Source organism: Cetorhinus maximus, chromosome 3 (assembly GCF_964194155.1).
Source record: "Cetorhinus maximus chromosome 3, sCetMax3.hap1.1, whole genome shotgun sequence".
Lineage (NCBI taxonomy): Eukaryota > Metazoa > Chordata > Chondrichthyes > Lamniformes > Cetorhinidae > Cetorhinus > Cetorhinus maximus.
Genome location: NC_135881.1, coordinates 45,150,600 through 45,173,385, shown reverse-complemented (window position 1 = coordinate 45,173,385; position 22,786 = coordinate 45,150,600). Strand labels below are relative to the sequence as shown.

At 42.1% G+C, this 22,786-nt stretch overlaps 1 protein-coding gene across 5 annotated transcripts in view; it reads right to left on the bottom strand.

Moving 5' to 3' along the window:
* Nucleotides 1-22,786, bottom strand: part of mpp7a (MAGUK p55 scaffold protein 7a) — a 524,619-nt gene that overhangs the window by 70,200 nt on the left and 431,633 nt on the right. For all 5 annotated transcript variants that reach the window (XM_078537871.1, XM_078537888.1, XM_078537875.1 and 2 more), the window contains one exon: nucleotides 22,476-22,646. In XM_078537871.1, the coding sequence (XP_078393997.1) occupies nucleotides 22,476-22,646 (171 nt within the window). The remainder of the gene's footprint in view (nucleotides 1-22,475; nucleotides 22,647-22,786) is intronic.

Genomic DNA, 22,786 nt, shown 5'->3' with positions numbered 1-22,786 from the left:
TCTGATAATTGGTGAGCCCTGGTGGCATTTGTGTCTTTCATGTCCCCATGAATGTCAGTTTGTGGACCTTTGTCTTGGTCTCCCTGGAGGGGATTGATTGGAGTTTATGCTGGAGTTAATGGATCCATTCTGCTTTCTGCGGCATTTAGCGACTGTGGAGCGGTGTTGTCCCCCTTGTCCTCACTTATCACCCCACCAGCCTCCGCATTCAAAGGATCATCCTCCGCTATTTCCGCCAACTCCAGCATGATGCTACCACCAAACACATCTTCCCTTCACCCCTCCCCCGGCGGCATTCCGTAGGGATCGTTCCCTCCGTGACACCCTGGTCCACTCCTCCATCACCCCCTACTCCTCAACCCCCTTCCACGGCACCCTCCCATGCGACCGCAGAAGATGCAACACCTGCCCCTTCACTTCCTCTCTCCTCACCATCAAAGGGCCCAAACACTCCTTTCAAGTGAAGCAGCTTTTCACTTGCACTTCCCTCAACTTAGTCCACTGCATTCGTTGCTCCCAATGCGGTTTCCTCTACATTGGAGAGACCAAACGCAGACTGGGTGACCGCTTTGCAGAACACCTGTCCGCAAGCAATACCCAGACCTCCTTCGCTTGCCATTTCAACACTCCACCCTGCTCTCTTGCCCACATGTCTGTCCTTGGCTTGCTGCATTGTTCCAGTGAAGCTCAATGCAAACTGGAGGAACAGCACCTCATCTTCCGACTAGGCACTTTACAGCCTTCCGGACTGAATATTGAGTTCAACAATTTTAGATCTTGAACAGTCTCCTCCATCCCCAACCCCTTCCCGTTTCTTCCCCCTCCTTTTTGTTTTTCCAATAATTCATATAGATTTTTCTTTTCCCACCTATTTCCATTATTTTTAAATGTATTTCCACCCATTGTTTATTTCTACCTTTTAGTATTCCCCCGCTGTCCTGTCTTCTACTCTTAATTAGCACATTCCTTTAGATAATATCACCACCTTCAACACCTCTTTGTTCTTTTGTCTGTGACAGCTTTTGGTTATCTCCACCTATTACTGGCTGTTTGTCCCAACAACACCCCCCTGCCCCTTAAACCAGCTTATATTTCACCCCTCTCCTATTTTTACTTACTTCTGTTGAAGGGTCATGAGGACTCGAAACGTCAACTGTGCTCTTCTCCGCCGATGCTGCCAGACCTGCTGAGTTTTTCCAGGTATTTCTGTTTCTGTTTTTGTTTTGCATCCTGACTGTTTGGCTAAGGGTTCTGCTAGGAATCTTGGCTTTCTCCCTATTCTTCTGGGGTCTGTACCAATTTCTTTCCTCCCTTCCTTTTTTTTTTAAACAGTTCCACTGCCTTGTACTGGCAGTGGATTGGGAGTCATGTTTTATCTGGGAGGAGTGCAGAAAGGAGTCTCTTCTTTACAAGAAAAACTTTGTCATGTTTGCCGGTCACAGAGCATGGATAGTGAAGGTTACAGGTTTGATTGCACAGTATATGGTGGGTGCAGAATGGATTCAAGTCCTTTTAATATAAACAAAATATAAATCAAACTAACAGCAAAGAAAAACCTAGCCAGGATGAAAATAGGGAAAAGTTTCCAAATACTTAGATAGGAGTAGGTTTTGTTTAAAATTGGGAGCTCTTCAGAAAACATGACCAGGATCTGACATCACTGAAACCACATCCAGTCTTGTACTGTCCTATCCTCTTAAGTGAAAAATGTTGAGAACCATCCTGATTTTGTTCACATAAGCATTTGTCACTGTAAGCAGATGTCCAGCTTCCTATTATCTTACCACTGTGAATTTCACGAAAGCTCCCTTCTCTCAGAGTTGGTGAACCTTCTTCTGCTGGACAAGCTGCCTGACCAGGGCCATGTATTGTGCCTCAATCTCTTTCAAAGATGCTATGGTCAATTTCACCAAAGCTTCCCTTCATAATGTTAGGGACTTTTAAAATATTCTCAATGGAAGTGTGCCAGATTTTATGCTAATGTCAGTACAGACAGTAAATATTTGGTATTCATGTATAGACCTGGAACTAGGGCTTCACCTTTTTGTCGAATTAAGTTTCATTCCAGCATAAAGAGGTTCAAGATAAATAAGTGGTAATGTATTTTAATTGGACTGGGTTACATCATATTTTCACATTCATCATTAATTCAAAGCCAGTTTAGGAATCTGATTAATCTTTGCCTATTGATTTCCCCAACTGTCGACCTACTTGATTTTTAAAAAGTCCACAATAATTTAACATCCTCATTAAGGGAGCTCTCAAAGCAATTTGGTGAAGTCAGTTTTTAAAAGCGATGAGTGCCATAGGTCTGTATTTCCCTAATTATTGTTCTGGGTGTAAAGCTCATTCAGGCATTTTACTGATGATTTTACAAGCACAAAATTCAGCTGCAAGTCACTAGTGGGTGGTTAACTTATAGCATGCCAAACAAGAGGACAAATCTGTTTATTTTAACTTAAATTAACCTGCTCTTTTGGGCCTAGTATTATAAATCAAATTTATAAGTTCTCAAAACTCTCCAAAAGGATGATTAATTGACTGCACAATGAAACTTCTGTACAGCATTATTGCAATTCTAGATATTAATTAGAATACTACTTGTAAATTATTTGATAATCAGTCAACATGCTAGAATAATGCCTTATTACAGTGTTATTCAATCAAGAAACATTCCAAGATAGAATTCCTACAAGTAGGGAGTAATAGGGCGCAACATCACCCCCAGCTTTTTATCGAAACTTCACTGCCGCCGTAGATACAACATTCCTGATATCTATCTGTATATCAGCACTCACTTACACTCGCTCAGAAAGTAGATTCAGGAATGGGAGTCAGGTTATCCTAATAGCCCTTGTGAATTGAAACTGCTATGTTCTCATGGTAGGGAGTTGGCCAGTTTCTGATGAGGAGGTTGGGATAATTCAAGATTCCACAGATATTAATTGACAGATAGACCTACATTTTTGGCAGTGAGTTGGTCCTCCGTGCTGTAGTTCCCTGCTGCAATCTTAGCCCAGGACTCATTCTTTGCTACAAATTTAGAAATGAACTACAATGGCATGTTAAATAATAAACAACAGCTAAGAACCTAAAAGAGTTTCTTGGTTAGTCAAATAAGAATAATAGATTTTTGAATTACATTTCCAGTATCACTCTGCTGCTCACACATCTTTGTTTCTATGTAACTCAGCAATTGAGGTACACGTCTTAAATTCCTGTAATGTCAACATTGGGACATGCCCTATTATTTTTAAAATGGGATACAAGGGGCTGGATTTTTAAAACAAATCGGGGCCTGGATCGGAGGGGGGTGGGGGAGGGGGTGTGCAATATGACGCCACCAGTCTTCATGCTGGTTCCCTGTCACAAACCTGATCCATTTTGAAAGAGGCCGGCTCGGAAAGCAGTGGGTAGCCAATTTAGGGTAATTATATTTAATTGAAGATTAGATTAAGGCTCTGTTCTTGCGCGGAGTGGGGTTTCCAGTCGGCAAAGCGGGCAGCCCACGTTGGCCTGTGTGGTAAGGGGGGTACAATGGATCAAGGAAGGACCTCCCTCCCCCAACCATTCATGATGCATGCTGGGCCACAACTGCGGCCCCTGTCCATTCCCTGGAGGTGTTGCCCTCCAGGATAATGGCCAGGCAGCTGTGGCATTTTGCAAAATAAAATTAATTTACCTGTCCTTGTTCATTGTTGTCTGTATCCTCACATCAGCAGCTCCCACCTTGGCCTTTGGGGCTGCCGATCTTGTAGTGCTGGAGAACCTCCCACTGGCCTCTTAGCATCTGGAACTTGCCCACCATCTACGATTGGGCAGCAAATATGTTCCCTGGCCTTTAGTTGGCTAAATCATTGAGAATTGGAGTGGGCATGCCGAAAGCACGTCAGGCGGGATGGGACCCAGAACTAGCCCCCATGCCTGCTTCCGATTAAAAATCCAGCCCAAGATCTCCATAAATATATGCAGAATCAAACAAGAATGCTACGGGGAAAAAATGGTAAAGGTATAGCAACATTAAAGACAAGAAGATTACAAATGTAATACTTAAAATTAAGCAAGTGCAATAAAAATGAAAATAACTTGCACTTATATCTCAAAACATCCCAAAGTGATTCATAGTGAGGTACTTCTGAGGTGTAATTCCTTTGTAGAATAGGAAACTCCTGTACTCAAATTGAACACAGCTAGCTCCCATAAACATCGATGTAATAAGTAACCCAGCAATCTGTTTTTGGTGTTGGTTGAGAGATAAATGTTGACCAAGTCACTGGGAAAACTCCCTTGGTCTTCTTTGAAACTGCCATGATATACTTTACACCTACCTTAGAGAGCCAACTGGGCTGAGTCAAATGAAAGTACTTCAGCATATAAAGTTTGATAATTATTTCCTCTGCTTTATATTCTACTGTGACTATATTCTGTGGCTTTGTTGATTGCTTTCTGCATTGATTGGGCACGTTTGGCATCAAATCTACAGAGATGCCTTGGTCCATTTCAGCTTCATCCTATGTTATTTCAGCACCTTTCAAAGAATATGCATGAACATCTATTTTTTCTTGTTATATGTAGCCCATACACTTTTCAACACTAAATTCCATCTGCCATGCTTTGCGCACTTACATGCCTTATGTAATTGTTGAGACGTCCTGTCCAATTCTACTGCCCTTCCCAGTTTGCTGTGATCTGCGAATGTCATCACTTTGTTTCAGGTTTCTGAAGCCAGGTTATTTATGTAAATTAGAAACAGCAGTGTTCCAGAACTGAACCCACAGGCATCTAATGCAGTCCCTTCCCTCACTCTACGATAACTCCTCTAAGAGGCATTCACCGTTTTCTACCCTTTAGCCGGTTTGTTATCCATTCGAAGGTTTACCCTGAATCCCAGTTTGAATTTATGTAATAATTTTTTGTCTAAATTATTTTGGAAGTCAATTACAGTTTATCATAGGGCTTAAGTTAACATATGTTGGCACTTCCTCAAAAAATTTACGGAGTTTGGCCAGACAGATCTTTCCCTCTGAGTTTACGCTGACAGTTTATTCCTGATACTTCTAGTCCATGTGAAATGATGGAATAAATTAAGACTAAAGATTCTGTAGTTGCTGGTGTCTTGTCTTGTCACTCTTTTTGAATATGTACCCATTAGCTAGCTTCCAATATATTTATAGCTTTCCAGTGTCCATCAGTTCCCTCATAACACTTGTCTGTGCCTCAGAGATCTATTCAGTTTTCATCTATCCCAGGGACATCCCTAGAGACACCTACTTAGCGTGTGTATGACTTTCATTGCATTGAAATGAAGCCATTAATTTTAAGCGAGTTAAAAATAAGCAGTTATTAGCTATGAGCAAGAGGATGAAGAAATAGGAATAGGAAGCTTATATAAACTATTGCATACAATGGCATAGGATGGGCCATATCACCCTGTCTCAATACACACTGCTACTCAATACACACTACCATGGAAAAAGAAATTATATGAGGGTTAAATATGCTTGCTAGTTTGCTATCACCCATTTTTCACCCAGTAATAAATTACCCAAAACGTTCTACTTGTTTCCCTTGACAGAACTTGGAGAACTCAGTTGTATTCAACAGGAACTCAAGGAACATACCAGTAGGCTGCCAGTGTTACCATCTACATAGCTACAGGTGTACACGGTGTGAGTTCTTTGCTCATGGCAATATTGGGTAGCATGCTGTGATAACTTTCAGAACCTTTTCTGGAACACTTTGTAAGGTGCCCATGGAATGTTGTGAGGATCTGAACCATTGATTTGGCATCCCGTTGTCTGCTCAATGAGAGCACTGGTTCACCCATGTGCTTTTATTCTATCTATGCACTGCTGGGTACAGGACTTACGTAGAGATATCATTGGCCATGGTTGCACTATGGGTCGTTATTGCAATGCAAGAATCCTCCATCATTGTTGCTTTCGCCTTCAGAACGAAGTCACATTTGATTGCCTCAGAACTAAATCATGCATATCTTCGAGAACTTGTGCACTGAGGGACATTATTTTCCATTGAGAGCAATATACCAATTGTATTTCAATGGAATAATTGACCTACCTATTTATGCACGTCAGGAAATCCTGTCCAATGCTAAATAGTTACAATTTGGAAATAATGCAGCTGTCTACTGCAGAAAAATATGAAACTAGATGTGCAATGAAACATGGCTTCAATTTCCTCTTTAGTGGAGTACGGAACTGCAAATTGGCAGACTCTTCATAAGATCATAAGTAGAAGCAGGAGTAGGCCATTCGGACCCTCGAGCCTGCTCCACAATTCAATAAGATCATGGCTGATCTGATTGTTGCCTTAACTCCAATTTCCAGCCTACTTTCCCTGTAAACCTTGATTCCCTTGTTGATCAAAATCTATCTAAACTCAGCCTTGAATACGCACAATGACCCAGCCTCCGTTGCTCTCTGGGGTAGGGAATTCCAAAGTCTAATGACCCTCAGAGAAAAATTCCTCCTCATCTCTATCTTAAATGGGAGACCCCTTATTTATTTTAAAATGAAGTTATCACAAAAAAATAAGCATTTTTAATCAGTGTCAATTCACCACTTGTGAGTAACTAAATCTTAAATTACTGAAAAAGAAAATTAACGGACATATGGAATTGTGGCTGGCTTCTATTGTGATGTTTACTAAATTAGTACAAAACATTGCAGAAATTCCATTGAACCGCACTTAGAAATCCCCAAGCTTTTTCACAGGTGACAATGATTTCGGGCCAATTGCAATGAAAAGATGGGCACAACTGAGTAGAACCTCTACCCCCAAATTTTCAATTATCCTCCAAACTTGCACATGCTTAGCTGTTAAAAGGACATAAGTTTGTCTTCTCCTCTAAATTTTGCTAAGGTTTATTAAAGCTTTTAAGAGTAGGAAAAATCTTCATGCACATCAAAGTCAAATCATAAGCATTTTGTACTGGGGTTACACCAATTTTAAATACTTTATTCCAAAAATTATAGAAGAAAGAAAATCCTGGCCTGGTAAGATGACAGAAATCTTAAAATCCTGAGAAACCTATATAGCAATTAATTCATTTTGGTCTGAACTGTCAAGAATTTATAATTTTTGAATGTGTGAAGCAAATCATTCATTACAGGCTGCGAGACGATATGGCTATAATTAATCAGCCAATTATGTTACCACTCCTGGAGAATCATTTAGCATGATTACTTTTCTAATCCTCTGACTTGTGCCTTCAATGCATGATATGACAGCAGTTATCCAATGCAACTACACACACACACAGACACATTCACTTTTGGACGGGGTTATCAGAGAACTGCATCCTTACAGACTTCAGAAAAAAGGGAGAATGCTTTGATGGATTTTTCTATAATTGAATTCAAGCCCTCTTCAGAATGGGCTTCCTTGATGCACAACAGATGTTGGGAGGAAATACTTAAGAAATTACCAATGGAAAGATGGTTGCCAGTAAATTATGCATTGTTTCACAATACATTCTTAGGTCTTTAAGATAAAGGTGAAGTTAGTCTGCATTTTTTGTCCTAGTACACTACCAGCTAATATATGATTTGGCCATACCTTAGCAATATTACCGCTGAACAAAACTTAGTTTGTTTAGATTTTAACATGGAACCTCGTCAAAAAAAACCTGTTTCAATATGCCTATAATACCTTTGTCAAAAAATAACAAAAAGTGTAGCAAATTAATACTAACTTAAAAGAGAAGTGTGAGGCAGAGAAAAGTTATCTGATAACAAACTTTCATTTGCTTCCCCCATTCTCTATCATGTACATTATACGAAAAAATATTAACATGTTATATTGGGAGGAGATATCTTTATTTGTAGCATGTGCACTGCGCCCACGCCTACCCTACACAATTGATTACTACTGAAATGCCTCATGGAAAGTTCAGAATAGCCTCATAGAGAATCCTGCAGAACAACAGTCAGGGCCAGCAATGATACCAATTTAGAGACGTCCAGAGCCAAAAATAGTCAGTACACCTAGTGTAAATTTACCAGCATGGCCTTTCTGGCTCCAGCGCTTCTTGATCAACATACTATTCAGACTGGTCTTAAATTCCAATTCCTGCATGGTTGCATCCCTGATGCACACCTACTTGATGTTACCAAAACAACTCTCTGGTATTGGAGGAGAAAGCAAAATAAACTACAATGACGATCATTCTTTAGGGCCTAACAAAACTGAGGTTTGCTTTAGTTTAGCCAGGAGTCACCCCCACAGACCAACTGTCCTGACAATCTTGATATGCAGCATGAAAGAGCCAGACAATCTGGAATGGTGAATAAAGCTAATATTGCAGGGTTTATTTTCTGTACAAATGCCTAAGACATCAAAACTATGGAAGGGCAAAGACGATCAAGGATTCATCAGTTAAGGAATCCTTTACTTAAAATTAGAAAACTAGAAATAAATAGTTCAAAACTATTGCAAATGCCCATGGTCAAACCTAAACAACAATGAGGAGTGCAGGACAGCATGCCAGGAGCAGCACCAGGCATACCTAAAGACAAGGTGTCAACCCGCTGAAGCTACAACACAGGATTACTTGCATACCAAACTGTGGAAGCTGCATGTGATAGAGAGCTAAGCAATCCCACAACGAATGGATCAGATCAAAGCTCTGCAGTACGCCACAGCAAGTCATGAGCAGTGGTGAACAATTAAACAACTAAACAGAGGAAGCAGCTCCACAAATATTCCCCTGAATGATGGGGGAGCCCAGCATACCAGTGTAAAAGATAAGGCTGAGGCATTTGCAACATCCTTCAGCCAGAAGTGCTCAGTGGATGATTCATCTCGGCCTCCTCCTGAGGTTCCCAGCATCACAGATGCCAGTCTTCAGCCAATTCGATTCACTCTACGTGATATCAAGGAACAGCTAAAAGAACTGGATACTGCAAAGGCTATGGACCCTGACAACATTGTGGTAGTAGTACTAAAGACTTGTGTTACAGAACCAGCTGTGCCCTTAGCTAAGCTGTTCCACTATAGCTACAACACTGACATCTACCAGACAATGTGGAAAAAATTATCCAGATATGTCCAGCCCACAAAAAGCAGGACAAATCCATCCCAGACAATTACCGCCCCATCAGTTTACTCTCGATCATCAGCAAAGTGATGGGACACTGTCGTTGACAGTGCTATCAAGTGGCACTTACACAGCAATAACCTGCTTACTGATGCTCAGTTTGGGTTTCGCCAGGGCAACTCAGCTGCTGACCTCATGACAGTCTTTGTTCAAACATGGAAAAAAGAGCTGAACTCAAGAGGTGAGGTGAAAGTGACTGTCCTTAACATCAGGGCAGCATTTGACCATAATGCACTGGCACTAGACATAATTTTCCAATCTTCCTTCAACTCAGGGGTGTTGCCAGAGTACTGGAAAATTGCAAATATAACACCCTTGTTCAAAAAAGGTGCAAAGATAAGATAAGGCCAGCAACTAGTCAGTTTAACTTTGGTGGTGGGGAAACTTCTAGAAACAATAGTTTGGGTCAAAATTATTGGTCACAGATGAAAGTGAGTTGATTAAGGAAAGCCAGCATGGATTTGTTAAGGGAAAATTTTGTTTAACTAACTTGCCAGTTTTTTTTGAGGAGGTAAAAAGAGAAGGTTGATGAGGGCAATGTTGTTCATGTAGTGTACATGGACTTCCAAAAGGCATTTGATACAGCGCCGCAAAACAGACTTCGCTTACGGGCACAGTTTCTCCCTATTCACTCTATCCAAAACAGACTTGTGAGCAAAGTGAGAGCACATGGAATAAAAAGGACAGGAGCAACATGGATACTAAATTGGCTGAGTGACAGGATATAGAGAGTAGTGGTTAATGGATACTTTTTGGGATAGAGGAAGGTTTGTAGTGGAGTTCCCCAGTGGTCAGTGTTGGGACCCGAAATTTTCCTGATATATATTAATGACCTAGACCTTGGTGTACTGGGCACAATTTCAAAATTTGTAGATGATACGAAACTTGGAAACATTGTGAACTGTGAGGAGGATAATGTAGAACTTCAAAAGGACAGAAACAAGTTGGTGGAATGGGTGGGCAAGCGGCAGATGAAATTTAACATGGAGGAATGTGAAGTGATTCATTTTGGTGGAAAAACATGGAAAGACAATATAAAATAAAGAGTACAACTCTAAAGGGGGTGCATGAGCAGAGGGACCTGGCGTATTTGTGTAAAAGTCATTGAAAGTGGCAGGGCAGGTTAAGAGAGCAGTTAATAAAGCACACTATCCTAGACTTTATTAATAGGGGCATAGAGTACATGAGCAAGAAGGTTATATTGAACTTGTATAAGACACTAGTTCAGCCTCAGCTGGAGTATTGTGTTTAGTTCTGGGCACTGCACTTTAGGAAAGATGTGAAAGCATTGGAAAGAGTGCAGGAAAGATTCATGACAATGGTTCCAGGGATGAGGGACTTCAGTTAAGATGATAGACTGGAGAAGTGGATACTGTTTTCCTTAGAGAAGGCTGAGAGAAGATCTGAAAGGGATTTTCAAGATCGTGAGGAGTCTGGACAGAGTGAATAAGGAGAAACTGTGCCCATTGGTGAAGGATCGAGAACGAGAGGGCACAGATTGAAAGTAATTGGCAAAAAAAAGCAAAAGTGATATGAGGAGAAACTTTTCCACAGAGTGAGTGGTTAAGGTCTGGAATGCACTACCCGTGAGTGTGGAGGTAGGTTCCATCGAGACATTCAAAAGGGACTGTTATCTGGAAAGGAAGAATGCGCAGGATTACAGGGAGAATGAGGGCTAATGGCACTTGTGAATTGCTCTTTTGGAGAGCTGGTGTAGACACTCCTGTGCTGTAACAATTCTATGATTCTGTGACCAAGTGTGGCCGAAGGAGCCCTGGCAAACCTGAAGTAAATGGGAATCAGGGGAAAACTCTCCACTGGTTGGACACATGCCTAGCACAAAGGAAGGTGGTTGCAGTTGTTGGAGGTCAATCATTTCAGTTCCGGGAGATCACTGCAGGAGCTCCTCAGGGTAGTATCCTAGGCCCAACCAACTTCAGCTGCTTCAACAATGTCCTTCCCTCCAACATAAGGTCAGAAATGGTCAGAATTTGCTGATGACTGCAATTTGTTTAGCACAATTTGTGACTCCTCAGATACTGAAGCAAAACGCATCCATATGCAGCAAGGCTGGAAAACATTCAGGCTTGGCTGATAAGGGGTAAGTAACTTCTGTGCCACACAAGTGCCAGGCAATGACCATCTCCAACCATTTCCCCTTGATATTCAATGGCATTACCATCACTGAATTGCCCAATAACCACATCCCAGGTCTACCGCTGACCAGAAACTGAACTGAACCAGCCATATAAATACTGTGGCCACAAGAGCAGGTCAGAGGCTGGGACTTCTGTGCCATTTAACACACCTCCCGACTTCCCTGATCCCGTCAACCATCTACAAGGCACAAGTCAAGAGTATGAATACTCCCCACTTGCCTGGATATGTGCAACTCCAACAAAACTCATGCAGTTTGATCCATCCAAAGCAGCCCACTAGATTGGCACCCCACCCACTGCCTTAAATATTCACTCCTTCCATCAACACAGAGTGGCAGCAGTGTGTATCATATACAAAATGCAGGCCTCTTTCTACAGCATCTTCCAAATCTGCAACCTCGACCACCTGGAAGGACTAGGGCACCAGGTGCCTGGGAAGGAACACCGACATGCAAGTTCCCCTCCAAGCCACACGCCATCCTGACTTGGAGCTATATCGCTGTTTCTTCACTGTCAGTGGATTAAAATCCTGGAACTCCCTTCCTAACAGCAATGTGGGTGTACTACATGGACTGCAGCAGTTCAAACCTCTTTTTCATAGAATATTAGGGGTGGGCAACAAATGCTGGCCTAGCCAGTGACATCCACATCCAGAGAAAAGACAAAAAAAAAAATCTTCAACCTTGGTAAAGAAAGGGAAGAATTGTCTAGATTTTAGGTTTCAGAAATTTTACAAATGTAAAACACTGTTGGAGAACAAAACATGCAAATGTTTAAAGCATGCAGAATACAGTAAGTGCATGCAAGGTGTTAGCTGAAGTTAATTCACAAACAAGGCAAAGTGTTGTAATACATTCATGGGATGCGGGCAAGGCCAACAGTCATGGCTCATCCCAAATTTCCCTCGAGAAGGTGGTAGTGAGCTGCCTTCTTGAACCACTGCAGTTCACGTGGCGTAGGTATACCCACAGTGCTGTTAGTGAACGAGTTTCAGAATTTTGACCCAGAAACAGTGAAGAAATGGCGATATTGTTCCAAGTCAGGATTGAGTGTGCTTTCGAGGGGAACTTGCATGTTGGTGTTTCTCCCACAGTACTGTTACTTAGTGAGTGGAATCAAGTGTGAAAGGGAAACCATGTTTAACCAATTTATTGGAGTTCTGGAAGGGGTCACATGTGCTGTGGATAAAGGTGGATGAACTGTACTTGGATTTTCAGAAGGCGTTTGACAAGGTGCCACATCAAAGGTTATTGTGGAAAATGAAAGCTCCTGGTGTAGGGGGGAACACATTGGCATGGATAGTAGATTGGCCAGTGAAACAGAGGGGAGCCGTAAATGGATCTTTTTCTGGTTGGTGGGATGTAACAAGTGGTGTGCCACAATGCTGGGGCCTCAACTTTTTACAATTTATGGAAATTACATGGATGAAGGGACCGAAGGAATGGTTGCTAAATTTGCTGACGACACAAAGCCAGTTAGGAAAGTAAATTGCGAAGAGGACTACAAAGGAGGCTACAAAGTGACATAGATAGGTTAAGTGAGTGGGCAAAGATGTGGCAAATTAAGTACAATGTGAGAGAATGTAAAATTGTCCATTTTGACAGGAAGAATAGAAAAGCTTATTATCTAAATGGTGAGAGATTGCAGAGCTCTGAGTTTCAGAAGAATCTGGGTGTTCCAGTGCATGAATCACAAAAGGCTAGTATACAGGTACAGCAGGTAATTAGGAAAGCTAATAGAATTTTATTGTTTGTGAGAGGAATTGATTACAAAAGTCGGGAGGTTATGCTTCAGTTATACAGGGCACTGGTGAGCCCACATCTGGAGTACTGTGTACAGTACTGGCTTCCTTATTTAAGGAAAGATGTAAATGCATTAGCAGTTCAGAGATGGTTTACTAGACTAATAACAGGAATGGACAGGTTGCCTTATGAGGAAAGGTTGGACAGGTTAGGCTTGTATCCGCTGGAGTTTAGAAGAGTAAGAGGCAACTTGATCAAAACCTTTAAGAATCTGAGGGAGCTTGACAGGGTTGATGAGGAGAGGATGTTTCCTCTTCTTGGAGAATCTAGAATTAGGGGTCATGGTTTAAAAAATAAGGGGTTGCTCATTTAAGACAGAGATGAGAAGAAACTTTTTCGATCAGATGGTAGTGAGTCTTTGGAACTCTCTTCCTCAAAAGGCAGTGCAAGCAGAGTCTGAATATCTTTAAGGCAAAGCCGGATAGATTCTTCATAAACAAGGGGTTGAAAGGTTATCAGGGGTAGGTGGGAGTGTGGAGTGCAGGTTACAATCAGTTCAGCCATGATCTTATTGAATGGCGGAGCAGGCTCAAGGTGACGAGTGGCCTACTCCTGCTTCTAATCTGTATGTTTGTATCAATTCCAGAATTTTGACCTAGCGATGATAATGGAACAAAGATATATTTCCAAGTGAGGATGGTGTGAGACTTAGGATAGAACTTGCAGTTGGTCATGTTCTCATGTTCCTCCTGTAAACATTAGAGGTCACAGGTAAAGGAGGCGCTATTAAAGAGTAACAACCATGTATTTTGTAGGTGTTAGACATGGTGGCTATGATGTGTCAGTGGAGGAAGAACTGAATTTTTAAAGGGTTGGATGGGGTGCCAATCAAGTGGGCTGCCTTGGACAGTTGAACTTCATCTATCCAGGACATTGTGTGGCTTGGAGGGGAACTTTCAGGTATACATCTGCTGTCTTTGTCCTTCTAGGTTGTAGGTTTGGGAGGTGCTGAAGGAGGCTTGCTGAGTTGCTACAGTGCATCCTGTAGGTGGTACACAAAGCTGCCACTGTGCATCGGTGGTGGAGGGAGTGAATGTTTAAGGTGGTGTATAGGGTGCCAATCAAGCGTGCTGCTTCGCCCTGGATGGTGTTAAGCTTCTTGCATGTTATTGCAGCTGCATTTAGTTAGGCAAGTGGAGAGTATTCCATCACACCCCTGACTTGTGCCTTGTAGATGGTAGACAGATTTTGGGCAGTCAGGAGGTGATTTAATCGTCACAGATTCCCAACCTCTGACTTGCTCTTGTAGCCACATTATTTATATAGCTGGTCCAGTTCAGTTTCTGGTCAACGGCAACCCCCGGGATTTTGGTAGTGGGGAATTCAGCCATGGTAATGCCACTGAATGTCAAGGAGAGATGGTTAGATTCTCTATTGTTGGAGATGATCATTACCTGGCACTTATGTGGCGTGAATGTTCCTTGCCACTTATCAGCCCAAGCCTGAATGTTGTCCAGGTACTGCTGAATGCAGCCACTGACTGCTTCTGTCTCTGAAGAATTGTGAATGGACCTGGTTATGAAGGGAAGGTAACTGATGAAGCAGCAAGGATGGGTGGGCCTAGGTCACTGCCCTTTGTTCTCAGTACGACTCTAGCCAGTGGAACATTTTAGTCTCCGATTCCCAATGGCTTCAATGTTACAAGGTTCCACACTTGGTCAAATGTTGTCTTGATGTCAAGGTTAGTCACTCTATCCCCATCTCTGGAATTCAGTTATTTTGCCCATGTTTGGATGGAGGCTGTAATGAGGTTGGGAGCCGTAGTCTTTGTAGAATGCAAATTGAGTGTTGGTGAGTAGATTAATGCTGAGTGAGTGCTGGTTAGGTGAAGACTTTCCATCATTTGGTTGTTGACTGAAAGTAGGCTGATGTGACAGCCAGTAATTGGCTGGATTGAACTTGTCCTGCTTTTTATGGACAAGACACACCTAGGCAGTTTCCACTTTACCAGGTAGATGCCAAATTTGTAACTACACTGGAACAGCTTGGCTAGAGGGACAGCTGGTTCTGGAGCACAAGTCTTCAGCACTAGAGGTCAGATATTGTCATAGCTGTACACAGAATGCTAAGCTATTTCTTGAAATCACATGGGAAAGAGGAAAAGACTAGCATTTATATAGTGCTTTTCATGACCACTAGACATTTCAGCACTTCTAAGTTAAGTCACTGTCATAATATAGGAAACGAGGCAGTCAATATGTGCTCAGCAAACTCCCATAGACAGCAATGTAATAACGACCAGATAACCTGTCTTTTGTGATGTTGTCTGAAGGATAAATATTGACCAAGACACTAGGAATGACTCCCCCGTTCTTCTTCGAAACAGTGCCATAGAGTGAATCAAATTGGTTGAAGACATTTCTATGATGGTGCGGAGGCTGAGATGGATTATCTACTCTGTACTTCTGTGGCAAATAGATTGATAAGGAGAAGGTCATGTAGATTTATCCCTCATGTTGGTTCTCTTACCACTTGCCCCAGGCCCAGTCTGGCAGACATGTCCTTCTGGAGTAGGCCAGCATCAGGACAGACCTAGCTATGAGCAGTTCAGTGATGGACATTGAAGTCTCCCATCCACAGTACCTCTTGCTATCCTCTGTGTTCTTCAAAGTGGTGTTCAACATGAAGCAACACTGTTTCATCAGCGGAGGGAGAATGAATGGTGGTGATCACCAGGTTTCCTTGCCCATGGTTGACCTGAAGCCCTGAGACTTTATGGGGTCCAGAATCACTGTTGAGTGGTTTGCTAGGCCATTTCAGAGGGCTGTTAAGAGTCAACCACATCATTGTGGGCCTGGAGTGACATATAGGCCAGAATGGTGAAGGACAATAGGTTTCTTTCCCTAAAGGAAGGACATGAGTGAACCAGGTGGATTATGATAATCAGTAATTTCATGCTAGCTTATTATTCTAGATTTATTTAATCAACTGAATTTAAATTCCCTATGTGCCATGGTGGGATCTGAACTCATGTCGTTGGATCATTAATCCAGGCCTCAGGATGACGAGTGACATAACATAACCACTGTACAGACATCTGACTGATTACAAATATCTAATTGGAGGAAGGGATCTATAGTCCAGTTAGCATAATATCAATGTTAAGCAAGATAATGGAATCTTCACTCAGGAGGTAACAGAAAATCATCTAGAAACTCAAAATATAATAGAGTAATCAGCATGGATTTCAAAAGAGAAGTTCATACTTCACCAACCTCACTGAATTCTTTGAAGAATCAACAGAAAATAGTAGGGAAGGGTAATGCAGTAGTTGTAATATATTTGGAATTTCAAAATGCATTGCATATTAGTGTCATGATTAAGGTCAGAGAATGTGGAATTAGGGACAGGAGCAGAATGGATAGCAAGCTGGCTACAAAACAGAAAATAGAGTGGGGTTAAGAGGTGATACTCAGATTGGCAAAATGTGGGATGCAGTGTTCCATAAGGATTGTGTTGGGACCACTGTTGTTCACTATTTCTATCAATGATTTGGACTCAGGGATTGGAAGTAATTTGTGACAACATCAAATTGGGGGTTGTAGTTCATACAAAGGAAGACTTTGACAAATAAAAAGCAACATTAATAAGCTTACAGAATGAATCTTTAATTGGCAAATTAATTTCAATATAGATAATTGTGAGATGGCACATTTTCATAGGAAGAATAAGGAGACCACCTGCTGTTTGGATTTTTAAAATTCTTTCACGGGATGTGGGCGTCGCTGGCTAGGCTGGTATTTATTGCCCATCCTTAATTGCCTTGAGAAGGTGGTGGTGTGCTGCCTTCTTGAACCATTGCAGTCCACGTGGAAGAGGTGCACTCACAGTGCTGTTAGCTACAGTGTGTGGCTTGGAGAGGAGCTTGCAGGTGGTGGTGTTCCCATGTGTCTCCTGCCTTTGTCCTTCTAGGTAGTAGAGGTTGCAGGTTTGGAAGGTGCTGTCAAAGGAGCCTTAGTGAGTTGCAGCAATGCATCTTGTAGATGGTACACACTATTGCAACTGTGCGTCAATGGTGAGGGAGTTGAAGGTGGTGGATGGGATATCAGTCGAGCAGGCTGCTCTCTCCTGGATGGTGTCAAGCTTCTTGAGTTGTTGGAGCTGCACTCATCCAGGTATGTGGAGGGTGTTCCTTCACACTCCTGATATGTGCCTTGTAGATGGTGGACAGGCTTTGCCAGGAGTGAGTTACTCTCTGCAGAATTCCCAGCCTCCGACCTGCTCTTCTGGGTGGTTCAGTTCAGCTTATAGTCATTGGTAACTCCCAGGATGTTGATAGTGGGGAATTCAGCTATGGTAATGCCATTGAATGTCAAGGGGCGATGGTTGTATTCTCTCTTGTTGGAGATGGTCATTGCCTGGCACTTGTGTGGCGTGAGTGTTTCTTGCCACTTTTTAAAAATTCATTCAGCATTTATTGCCCATCCCTAATTACCCTTGCTCAGAGGGCATTTAAGAGTCAACCACATTGCTGTGTCTGGAGTCACATGTAGACCAGGCCGGGTAAGGATGGCAGATTTCCTTCCCTATCGTTAGTGAACCAGATGGGTTTTACGACAATCGGCAATGATTTTATGGTCACCACCAGACTTTTAATTCCAGATTATTATTGAATTCAAATTTCACCATCTGCCATGTGGGATTCGAACCCAGGATCCCCCCCATCCCTGGTCACTGGATTACCAGTCCTTAGACAATACCACTATGCCACCAAACTAACTCCATTTCAACAATTTCTACAAATGTAATGCAAAAACGATAATTTTGAACAGCCATGTGGTGGAAAAGTCCAGCTAGTCCAGCAACAATACCACTATGCCATCACCTCCCATACTTATTAGTATGATAAGTATGAATGCTGGCCAGGTCTTGCTGTATTTAGACATGGACTGCTACAGAATCTCTGGAGTCATAAATGGCGCTGAACATTGTGCAATCATCAGTGAACGTCCCCACTTCTAACCTAATGATGGAAGGAAGGTCATTGATGAAGCATCTGAAGGTAGTTGGGCCTAGGACATAACCCTGAGGAACTCCTGCAGTGATGTCCTGGGACTGAGATGATTGACCTCCAAAAGCCACAACAATATTCTTTTGTGCTAGGTATGACTCCAACCAGTAGAGAGTCCCCCCCGCCTCCCACCCCGATTCCCATTGACATCAGTTTTGCTAGGGCCCCTTGATGCCATACTCAGTCAAGTGGTGCCTTGATGTCAAGGGCAGTCACTCTCACCCCATCACCTGAGTTCATTTCTTTTTGTCCACGTTTGGACTAAAGCTGTAATGAGGTCAGGAGCCAAGTGGCCCTGACGGAATCCAAACTGAGTGTCAGCGAACAGGTTAATTCTGCATAAGTGCCACTTGATAGCACTGTCGACAACATTTTCCACCGCTTTGCTGATGATTGAAAGTGAACTGATGGGGTGATAATTGACCGGGTTGGATTTGTCCTGCTTTTTGTGGACAGGGCAGTTTTCCACATTGTTGGGTATAGTACTATTGCTGGATTGTTGTCAGGGCCCATAGCCTTTGTAGTACCCAGTACTTCAGCTGTTTCTTGACATCATGTGGAGCAAATTGAATTGATTGAAGAATGGCATCTCAGGAGGAAGCCGAGATGGATCACCCACTTGGAACTTCTAGCTGAAGATTTTTGCAAATGCTTCAGCCTCATCTTTTGCACTAATGTGCTGGGCTCCCCCATCATTGAGGATGAGGAGATTTGTAGAGTCTCTTCCTCCTCCTGTTAGTTGTTTAATTCTCCACCTGGATGTGGCAGGACTGCAGAGCTTAAATCTGATCCATTGGTTGTGGGATCGCTTAGCTCTGCCTACTGCATGCTGCTTTTGCTATTTGGCACACAAGCAGTCTTGTGTTGTGGCTTCACCAGGTTGACACCTCATTTTTAGATATGCCTGGTGCTGCTCCTGGCATGCCCTCCTACACTCTTCAGTGAACTAGGGTTGATCCCCTGGCTTGATGGCAACGGTAGAGTGGGGATTATGGCAGGTCATATGGCAGGCCATGAGTGTACAGATTGTGGTTGCATACAATTCTGCTACTGCTGATGGTCCACAGCACCTCACGGATGCTTGGTTTGAGTTGCCAGATCTGTACGAAATCTATCCCATTCAGCACAGCGGTAGTGCCACACAACACAATGGAGGTGTCCTCAAATATGAAGACGGGACTTCATCTCCACAAAGACTGTGTAGTGGTCACTCCTACCGATACTGTAATGGATAGATGCATCTGCGAAAGGTAGATTCGTGAGCACAAGGTATTTCCCTCTTGTTGGTTCCCTCACCACCCACTGCAGACCCAGTCCAGCAACTACGTCCTTTTGGGCTCTGCCAGCTTGGTCAGCAGTGGTGCTATCAAGCCACTCTTGGTGATGGAACATTGAAGTCCCCCACCCAGAGTACATTTTGTGCCCTTGCCACCCTCAGTGCTTCCTCCAAGTGCTGTTCAACATGGAGGAGCACTGATTCATCAGTTGAGGAAGGGCGATACATGGTAATCAGCAGGAGGTTTCCTTGTCCATTTTTGACGTGACGCCATGAGACTTCATGGGGTCCAGAGGTGTTGTTGAGGATTCCCAGGGCAACTCCTTTCTGACTGTATACCACTGTGCCACCACCTCTGCTGGGACTATCCTGCCGGTGGGACACGATGTATCCAGGAATGTTGATGGTGGTGACATTATCTGTATGACTATGTCAGGCTGTTGTTTGACTATTCTGTGGGACCACTCTCCCGATTTTGGCACTAGCCTCCAGATGCTAGTAAGGAGAACTTTGCAGGGTCAACAGGGCTGCATTTGCCATTGTCGCTTCCAGTGCCTATGTTGATGCCAGGTGGTCCATCTGGTTTCATTCCTTTTTGTTGGCTTTGTAAAGGTTTTCATAGAACTCAGCGATTTGCTTGGCCATCTCAGGGGCCATTTAAGAGCCAACCACGTTGCTGTGGGTCTGGGGTCACATGTAGGCCAGACCAGGTGAGGACGGCAGATTTCCTTCCTTAAAGCACATTAATGAAGCAGATGGGTTTTTATGACAATTGACAATGGTCACTATTACCAAGATTAGCTTTTAAAAAAAATTATTTTGTATAATGAGAGTCTAAATGGGGCCGAGGATCCAAGAACTATGGGGATGCAGATAAACAATTAATTGAAAGGAGCAATGCAGTTTAATAAGGCAGTGTAAAAAAGAGATGAATTGAAAAGCAGGAAAATCATGTTAAGTTTGAATGGGGCCTTGGTTAGACCACATTTTAGAGGACTGTGGATAGTCTGGTCACCATAGTATAAAAATAATTTAGAGGCATTGGACAATGTGCAAAAAAACGTATAATATAATACCAGAACTGAGGGGTCAACCAAGAAAGACTGAATAGGAATCTTTTATCTAGAAAAGAGAAAGCTGAAAAATGATCTGATGGCGCTCTTTAAAATGATGAAGGGATTGAAAGAGTAGACATTGTGAAGGTATTTCCACTTTTAGCAGATTCAAAAAAACTAGGGGCCATAAATAAATAAATCCAATAGGGAATTCAGAGGAAACTGAACTTGCTCACATAAAAGGTAGTGAAAATGTGGACTCTCCCACCTAAAAGGCTGTGGATGTTGGGTTGATTAAAATTTTCCAGACAAAGATCCGATTTTTATTGGGTAAGGCTGCAAAGATGGGTAAATCAAGCAGAGGCACAGGATAACCAGATCAGAGGTGCACATCTAAGGATATTGTTCTTTTTATCAGTGTTGTGATAGATGTTGAGGGACTTGAAAGTGCTGTTGAAATAAGCTATAGGTAGTACAAAGTGCAGCCTCAGTACAGGAAGAGTGAATGCTGGCCCAGATTTTGTAGTCAGTAGCGAGTGCTAAAAAGCTGACGACAAAGGTCAAGTGATCTCCATGGCATGGATTTCTCCTTTCCTGATGCTCATTTGAATCTGGTGCCAAGTCAAGGTGATTTCCAGGTGTCCAAGAACAGTGATGGCTTGAAGTAAAGTAAGCAGCCAATCACATTGAAGAGTTCTCACACACAGCAAACCAGGAAGTAAAATGCATTGATTATCTTTCACTTATTATATGTTTTAGACAGCAAAATAAAAATTAGAACATACAAGCTGAAATATTTTAAAAAATGTAAAAGCTTAACCAAAATAGAAAATATGACATTACACAAATATAAAATTATGTTTCTAGGGCCAGAGAGATTCTTCAGTAATGACTTAGTACGCCGTTAAAAATCCAGTTAACACAATAGTAACAAGGTATAACTTTTTCAGGGGGGTTTAAATAGTGATATTGCAGTGGAAAGGGGGAATTTCTCATCACTTCAGTGATATATAATTGATTTCACTTGTGGAGACATCAATGAGCATCCTATGGAGAAGCAACAAATCACTGACAACAACTTCTTGATTTCTGTTTTTAATTCTGCATGTGCAGTCTCCCAAAGTTGCTGTCAATTATGTAGGAGTAATGGTGGCAAACACCATCATGACGCCTACAAAATACGGAACATAATGTTCAGTAGCAGATTCAGAATCCTAGATTTTTCTACTTCATATCATCTGGGAGCATCATCAGCATAAAGTTTAAGGAGGCCCAGAAACACAGCTGGGGATGGATAATAAATACAGCCAAAGTTACTCATGTCTCAGGACCAACCAAACAAATTCCTAGATAAAAACAAAAAGCTAAAAGCTACTGCGGATGCTGGAAATCCAAAACAAAATAAAAACAGAATTACCTGGAAAAACTCAGCAAGTCTGGCAGCATCGGCGGAGAAGAAATCAGTCAACGTTTCGAGCCCTCATGGCTCTTCGGCAGAACTGAAGCATAGTTTCAACAAGGGAGAAATATAAATTGGTTTAAGGTGGGTGGGGGGGAAGAGACACATTGAGGGTGTGGTGTGAGCAGATAATCAAAAGATGTCAGAGACAAAAGGGTCAAAGAGGTGTTGAAGGTGGTGGTCTTGATTTCCTTCCTTCATATTTTAATTGAAGTATATATTGCAATTAAGAAAATTGAAGTTAATTTACAAGTTATAGAAACATCAGAAGAGGAGTTGAATGGAAATAAATCAAACTGTAGGAATAAGGCAGCACAGAATGGGGAAAAAGGAGTAACAGAACAAGCAAACTGAAGAACATACTTAAAAAGAAATTTTTAAACAGTTGTAATTATTAGCCTTCCAAGTGAGGCAGAACATTCCTGAGATTTGTTGACAGTCTTAAGCAGATTGCTCACAACACAACACAATAATTTGTATAGTAATTCTCAAAACAAACTGTTAATGAAACTACTCACTTTACTATGTCAATACATCAATACAAGGTAATAAAACTAGCAACAAAAGTACAGTGGACGGCAAAAATCACACTTACCAACAAGAACTACCAGTCTGTACTTTTCATTATGTTGATGCTGGTAAGAGACAACTTCTTCGTATGTTGGTACATCTGCTGTGTCATACTGTTCACTTCTTTTGCTTTCATACATGGATTTATTAGTCTTTCTATCTTTTCTGCTCAGTCGAAAACTTCTTCTGAGACCAGCTGTAAAGAATTGAGAATTGTTAGAGCGTTGAATCAGAGTGAAGCCTGATTAAAAGTTACGATACAAAACAAAGAAAGAAAATTGGCATAACCTATGATAATGTTACTGTTCATCAAAACCATCTAGCATGATCACACTT